This window comes from Austrofundulus limnaeus, unplaced genomic scaffold, assembly GCF_001266775.1.
Source record: "Austrofundulus limnaeus strain Quisiro unplaced genomic scaffold, Austrofundulus_limnaeus-1.0 Scaffold39, whole genome shotgun sequence".
Lineage (NCBI taxonomy): Eukaryota > Metazoa > Chordata > Actinopteri > Cyprinodontiformes > Rivulidae > Austrofundulus > Austrofundulus limnaeus.
In genome coordinates, this window is record NW_013952441.1 from 2,723,802 (window position 1) to 2,731,877 (window position 8,076).

Consider the following 8,076-nt stretch of genomic DNA (forward strand, 5'->3'; position numbering starts at 1 on the left):
GACCCCGGATAGGCGGAAGAAAATGGATGGATGGATGGATGGATGGATGGATTTTCTGTTCATGTAACTTTACTTTTATGTAGTTATCTTTTTCAAGTACTTTATAGACCTCTGATATTTACTTTTAATGAAATCATATATATTCCCTCATATTTACTCTACTAGGTTTAGTGGAACCAGTTGACATGACTTGGTTGAGTAAATTCAACACTTTCTTTTTTTAGGGTGCATAAAACTCCTTTCATGATGAGTTCAGACATATTTAATTTGTAACGAGTAACTAGGAGTTAATTTTAAAGTAAAGAAGTAAAATGATAATTTTTATGTTTTAAATGTTACAAAATAAAAGAAATGATTAAAAAAGACTTTGTAAAACAACAAATCCTCAAAAAATTACTTAAGTACTGTAACACAGTAAATGTACTTCATTACTATAAACCTCTGAAAACATGTGTTTCAGGACAGAGAAGGATGACTCCCCTCAGAATCCCTAYGTGTTGCTGTCTTATGACGGGACAATTTACTTTGGTGATGACATGCGGGTGGTGAGCACCTGCAAGCTGGATGTCCACAAGTTCCCCTTTGACACTCAGAAATGCACCCTAACCGTTGCTTCTGCACTCCACTGTGGTGCGTTTTGTTCTTAATTGTTCATCAAGTCTCTGTACATTTGCATTCGTACAATTGTCTATCTTTATTTCTTTCTTTTTTCCCTCTCAACAGTAAAAGAAATGCGTATTTTTCCTTTCTCGAACTCCTCTCGGGCCACGCAGTTTTCACATGAGCTGATGAGGTCTCAGGGAGAGTGGGAGTTCCTGCAGCTTTCCATCAGCTCCTCCAATCTCACCTTCGAAAACGGGAGCTTGGAAATGCTGATGTACACGGTACAAGAGAACAAAAAGTGGAGCATTACAGTAAAAAAAAAACAAAAACAATAAAGTTGTACTTGTAGGTATCTGGAGCTCTATTTTTAGAGTGTTGGTTGGAAACAATGAAGGTTCTGATTCACCAAATAGTAAAAATATGAGCTTCTGACCTCAACTTTTGTCTTCATCTTCCAGCTGTTCTTTCTTCAGCAAGACACCCTCCTCCATCTCACACTGTCCTCTGTGCCTTCTGTCCTCATTCCAACTACCCCCATGTTCTCTCTAAATGCATCCACATACAGTACCTCTAACATCCTTCTACCAATATACCCACTGTTCTTCTGCTGGACATGTCCAAACCGTCCCAGTCTGTCCTCTCTAAGTTTATCTCCCAGTGGCTCAACCTGTTCTGTAACCTGATGATCACTCTACCACTCCCAAGGAGAACCCCAACATCCTGAGCTCTGACACTTCCAGCTCTGTCTTTCGTCAGTGTCTCTCACTGTCACTGATGCAGTCCTACTTCCACCTTGAATCTGTCTGTTACTGCACCTCCCCACTGCTGTCCCCAAACATGTCCTGCTGTCCTCATACATGTCCTGCTGTCCTCATACATGTCCTGCAGTCTTCATACATGTCCTGCTGTCCTCATACATGTCCTGCAGTCTTCATACATGTCCTGCTGTCCTCATACATGTCCTGCAGTCTTCATACATGCCCTGCTGTCCTCATACATGTCCTGCTGTCCCCATACCTGTCCTGCAGTCTTCATATATGTCCTGCAGTCTTCATAAATGTCCTGCAGTCTTCATACATGTCCTGCAGTCTTCATACATGTCCTGCTGTCCTCATACATGTCCTGCTGTCCTCATACATGTCCTGCTGTCCTCATACATGTCCTGCTGTCCTCATACATGTCCTGCAGTCCTCATACATGTCCTGCAGTCCTCATACATGGCCTGCTGTCCCCAAACATGTCCTGCTGTCCTCATACATGTCCTGCAGTCCTCATACATGTCCTGCAGTCTTCATACATGTCCTGCTGTCCTCATACATGTCCTGCTGTCCTCATACATGTCCTGCAGTCTTCATACATATCCTGCTGTCCTCATACATGTCCTGCAGTCCTCATGCATGTCCTGCAGTCTTCATACATGTCCTGCTGTCCTCATACATGTCCTGCAGTCCTCATACATGTCCTGCAGTCTTCATACATGTCCTGCTGTCCTCATACATGTCCTGCAGTCTTCATACATGTCCTGCAGTCTTCATACATGTCCTGCTGTCCTCATACATGTCCTGCAGTCTTCATACATGTCCTGTACCAGTCTAACACTCTAGCTTTCTCTGTCATATGCTTTTTCTAAATTCACAAGCACACATTGAAGTTCTTCTTGACCACCTCAGTACTTCTCCTTTACCAACCTCAAAGCAAATRTGGCGTCTYTGGTGCTGTTTCTTAGCATGAAACCATACGGCTGCTCACAAAAGGGTTTTTTTGCCCAGCAAGGCCCGGCCTGGGTCGACCTGGTTTGAAGCCAGGTCGGCCCGGCCCGGGTCAAYCTGGCTTCAAACCTGGGTTCAGCATGTTTGCATTAGCCCATACAACCCAATTCCAGTTAAGGATGCACAATATGAAAATTTCAGCCGATATCGATGTCCGATATAATTATTGCTGTTATTTACCGATATTGCACAAACACAAAAATTGWATCATACATATACGCATAAACACACTTGGGTCTTTTTTTTTGATACTGTAAATAAATGACCAGACCTCTGACATGGCTCCCTACTTCAGTTATTCCTGGCTACGCAGCGTTAAAATCACTATCATGATGCCGCTCAACCAACCATCTCCCCTCCCAAAACAGAAACACAAAGTTGAAAAAGAAGGAAGTCAATATTGGATGTTAATATCAGCCCAGTTTTACATATTGGACCAAAATGATATTCTAAGAAATGACCAATATAGGCCGATGCAGATATTAATGCCAATATATCGTGCATCTCTAATTCCAAATCAACTTCTTAAATCCCAAGACCTGTGGTTCTGTCCAGGCTGTGCTGCTTGGCCTGRTTTGACATCAACTACTGCTGTTCGTCGATTAGTTCTCTGACCAAGGAGGGGTTACGTCACACAAATGAGAGTAACTTTACATGAATAATCTGCAGCGACCAACATACAAGTTTAACTACACAAAAACTGTAACGAGCAACCAAACAACAACAAGCTAACATTAGCTACCATCAGCTTATCATTCTGTGTCATCTTGTCATACTGCTAGATGGTCCGGTACGGCCTTTTGTACTTTCCCCTCAAGTTTGGTGTAGTCGGTTATTGTCTCAAATATATATCTCAAAACACCTGCATGTGCAACATAGACAAAATGCATCATCTACATATGAATGCAACATCTACCATAGACGTCAGCCAAAGACACATAGCAACAGCATATACCAACAACTTCTGCACATATTAMTTCTACATATTTTTGATAGAAATGGAACCCTATTGGGACCTCAACTATCACTAGTTTAAGTTTCAGCAACCATTATCCTCTTTTTATGCATTAYAATAATTGATTTTATGTATTTTAACAACCATTTCAGTTATTTAATTTAGTCTTTAATGACCTTTGAGGTAAGCATGATCCCATTATGACATGGTTGATCAGACCTGGCCCCTGAATTTATGTAAGCAGGTCAGCATGAAGAGGAGACCCCTCCTCCACATCATAAATTTTCTGCTGCCCGTCCTGTTCTTCCTGATTCTGGATCTCGCCTCTTTCTTCATCGCTGACCATCGAGGAGAGAAGCTGAGCTTCAAAGTCACGGTGCTGCTGGCCATCTCTGTCCTGCTGCTCATCCTGAACGAAATCCTGCCCGCCATGTCCAACAGGACTCCTCTCATAGGTACTGAAGCTTCTAACCCTAATAAAGGGACGAATCGTCACTTCAGGTTCTGAGTCTAAAACTTCTGACGGGAGGTTTTCATCTTTTCAGCRACCTACTGCATTGTCATTTTTGCTCTGATGCTGCTCAGCTTGTTGGAGACGATTCTGGTGACTTATYTGATGGAAACAAACGCCAAAGCTGATTTTAACCTGCAGGAGAGAAACGAGGACGAAAACAAACATTTCCCAACAGAAAACTGCAACACAGGTGAGAACTACAGTACATTAGAAGATTTAAAGAAAAGTTTTCCCAAATGTTTATGGTGACATGTGTTTGTTTGTTTGGGCTTTACTGTATCAAACCAAAAAGAACTAATTTTAGTTACATTTGGAAGTTCTTAGTTTGGGATATTTTAATTGTTGATTTAATTTCTCATTAAAAAAAAACTAGACGACCACAGCCAAAATGAAAATTTTTTTTATGCATGTGCATTTTTATCTCAAATCTTTTGTGTTACTTTTTAAAAGATGAAAACCAAAGTGGCTGCTCCTKTATCTGCAGCATGTCTGACAAGCACCACGAGCTCCTGCCTGTTGAAGAGGTACATTATGTTATACGGTGGCATACATTCAGATTAGAATAACTAAATGTGATTTTGTCATTGCAAGTTCATCTAAAACTTTGGAGAACAAAGTTCTACTGACAACAGTTACTCTTGTGAATTGAATCACAGCTTTATTTCATGCACTGCTCACTGTGCAGGAAGTAAAAGTCAAAMAGAACAGGACAGAAAAAAACAGAACTGGTCTGTGTGCAGGTGAACAGCATCCTGCAGCCAGGAGAAGCTCCTGCTCTGCTGCTGATCCTCGACGAGTTGAAGAAGTTGCAGAAAACGGTTTATCTGCATCTCGGCTGCAGAAAGGAGAGCATGAAATCCGTGTGCTGGGCGAAGAGGATCAACAGAGCTTTCTTCCTTTTCTACATCGTCACTGTTTTGCTCTTTTTATCCTTCATCTTTATAGAGTGGAACAGTTAGAAATGTAACGTCAATTACTCTGTTTTGGAAAATAGATCAAGATTCAGTGTATTGATGCAAGAGGTGTGGTGTGCTTTAAACAAACTCTGATTTTGTTTTGTGTTCTAGCATATAAAAAATTACCGAACATTTCAGAGCTGAAAGCAAAGGTAGAAAAATCTGGGCTTGTAAATGTGTCGCTGTTTATGATTRGTGTATAAAATGTGAACAGTCAGGGGAATACTTTTGGTTGAAAATTATAGAAATTGTTTGTGTAAGTTGGTGCACCTTAACGGTAATATGCTTTAAAGATATGTTTGCTTTTCAGTTTTACTGTAAATGCTTTGAGTTTAGAAAATTTTCACCATAAAATTAAATAAGTCTGATGCTTAAAGGAAAGGAAAATACTTTTGTTGATGAAATGTGTGTTTACATGGACATAAGTAATCTGAATAAACCACCAATCAGAATAAAAATGCATCATGTAAATGCCCCMATCTGAGTAGTCTGATCTGATTCAACTTGATCAGAATGAATTTATAATCTGAATGGGAGGGGTGGTCTGAACTGCATGCATATAAACATTTATTCTGATCATGTTAATCTGACATAATTCCACCCGGCTAGATGGTAATATGTCAGGGAAGCAAAATTGGTTGTTTAGCGATACAACATTTCAATCAGAAACTTTGAAAGAACTCAAAATGATCGAACACAGTTGATAGTAAATGTGAGAGAGTTTGATAGTAAATGTGAGAGAGTTTGATAGTAAATGTGAGAAAGTTTGATAGTAAATGTGAGAGAGTTTGATAGTAAATGTGAGAAAGTTTGATAGTAAATGTGAGAGAGTTTGATAGTAAATGTGAGAAAGTTTGATAGTAAATGTGAGAGCAAGTTTGAATTATGGACTAAAGGGCCTCTCATAGAATGCCTTGATGGTGGAAAGGGTCGGAACATGGACCAGTAACATCTCCAACGTTATTAAAACCTGGTGTGGGTCCATTCTGGTTGCTCAGAAGATGGAATGTTTATGTTCATCATGGAAGTAAAACAACTACTGGTATGTTTTATTTTGGTGGGAAAGTTTCCAAYTCAGCCCWWGTCAGTGCTTCTATTCCGAATAAAAGCCTGGTKCATGTAARCACTCATCATGATTGGATAAATTATAATTTGTGCCCATCTAAATAGTACATTCGGATTATTTAATCCAATTACATGTACACATTGTACATGTAAACATAGCTTTTGAGCGGGTTACAGGGTCTCTTTTGCTTAGGACCCCCAGAGTGCGTTGAAACACTGCTACAAAGTTCAGTTTATTCTTATCTGGCTGTAAAACATGAAGCTTTATTTAACAGCACAATMTAAATACAGTTTATTTTTAAAGAAGGAGAATAGTTTATTATATTGGCTCTGCTCTCATCTGTCTGGATTGTGGTGAACGTGACCAGAGCTGAAAGTGAAAGGACTGAGAGAAAGCTGTGGCAYGCTGGGAAAAGAACAACTGCTCATCAGTGATTACATGCTGGTTTAATATTTAGAGCAGGAACGAAGTTTCATCCAGCTCCAGTCAGGTCTTGATGCTCAGCTGCCCGCTGTGAGACTGACAGGAGACAACAACGTGGGTTTAAAGTGGGTTACATTTGTGTTCATGATGTCTTTACTACAGTTTGTGAGATCAAGTTTCCCCTCTAATCACAATTACATTTGATTTGCTGTTGGATGCATCCTCTCTGAGCGTGTACACGAAACATGTGCAGAGCAAGATCTGTCTTCTTATCTCTCTTCCTGGTGACAAAAGGCCGTAAAGTCACATTATCTCTGCCTCCAACAGGAACAATGCCCTGCACCTGCCTTTTTATCCACTTAACTTTTTGAAATGTTCCTCTTAAAACAGTTATCTTTAATCACAGCTGTCCTAAGCATCAAAGTGAAGCCTAATTTATAGGACATGCTGCTTGTCTCCTCCCTCAGTGAGCTCATTTTCTGTCATTTTTCTCCAAATGGGAGGGATTTCTCATTTCAGGCAGTGAATTGATTCAGTTTGTGTGCAGAGCCCTCCTCAGCTGAGAGGAAAGAAAAGCAGCTTCTTCCTGCAGGAATGATGCACCTTGGACTTTTCCTTCTGCTCTTCCTGRCAGGTGAGTCGACTCAAATTTGGATTTCTGGTTTGCTCGCTGGTGTTTTCAGAATAAATTTTATCTCTTGTTTCTGTTTACCCTCAAATCTTTTAAAAGATTTATAGGTTGCATATTTGTTTGGCTTTGTATTTGTAATTAAGAGTAAATCTCAAAAACAGTGAGGCTATTGTAATTAATGTCTTGAGCTAGAAATGCAAAACAGAAAAAATGTTTTATGGGTGGTAAAAATGCAGAGAAAATCTGTAAAGAATGAATATTCAGAACAAAAAAGAAACAGAACGTCTTTTAAAAAGCTTGTATTTAAGACTTGCATATTTTCAAGATGATCTTAGTAGTAAAATATGAATCAATGAACTCGTAATTATAAACAATACTCACAACCTGTCAAATATCAAAACAACAAGGTAGAACTTGGTATGCCTCTGGCTGCCCTCGACTCATCTGCATTTAAAGCACTGGACATGCATCTCAGTGTGATCATGCATGCAAAAGGCATTGTACTGGGCACTTTGTCAAAGGGAACATTGTGGAGGAACTTTGTGACCTTGGACTTTGAGATTTTTATTTTTCTAGATGTGTACTGCTCGTTTTGATTAGTTCTATACACTCAGATTATAATATCAGACAAATATTGAAAGACAGGTTGACTTGAATATTCTAGAAGTATGTGACCATATCAACAATGTGTAAAYATGAATTCCTCTTTGATTTTTGCCAGGTCATTAATTTCAGTGACCAAACCCCTTCATTCAGCTTTGACTCCAAAAYGCATTCAGACCTTCATTGGGCCAAAAACAATTATCACACAAACAGWGTGACGGACAGAGTTTCACACCCACAAATGCACAGACGGACAACCAAAGAACTCTGACCCCAGTGGGTGGAGTAATAATAAAAAAACATTATAAACACTAACAACAACACCACTGAAGTGGTGTTCKGTTCGAGCCCGATACAGATCATTACTCTTGTCAGAACACCAGATCCTTTATATCCTTAGTCTGGGAAGTTCTTGCCTGATGGTAAAAGTATAAAAACAAGCCTATATTTGGTGAGCTAGGCTGCAGAACATTGAGTTTAAAATGGGACTGTTATGTGTTTGTGTGTGTGTGTGTGTGTGTGTGTGTGTGTGTGTGTGTGTGTGTGTGTGTGTGTG

At 39.8% G+C, this 8,076-nt stretch overlaps 2 protein-coding genes across 2 annotated transcripts in view; both read left to right on the plus strand.

Moving 5' to 3' along the window:
* Positions 1-800: 800 nt before the first annotated feature.
* On the plus strand, positions 801-5,532 carry LOC106516663 (5-hydroxytryptamine receptor 3A; the record flags this gene model as incomplete). Its single annotated transcript, XM_014007133.1, is given in 5 exon segments — positions 801-884; positions 3,572-3,782; positions 3,873-4,031; positions 4,292-4,365; positions 4,582-5,532. Coding segments are annotated over 5 exon segments (747 nt in total), but the record flags the coding sequence as incomplete, so codon positions are not given.
* Positions 5,533-6,800: 1,268 nt separating this feature from the next.
* LOC106516662 (5-hydroxytryptamine receptor 3A) overlaps positions 6,801-8,076 on the plus strand; it is a 10,825-nt gene continuing 9,549 nt past the window's right edge. The window contains exon 1 of the mRNA XM_014007132.1: positions 6,801-6,920. Within this exon, the coding sequence (XP_013862586.1) occupies positions 6,881-6,920 (40 nt within the window). The 5' untranslated portion in view covers positions 6,801-6,880. The remainder of the gene's footprint in view (positions 6,921-8,076) is intronic.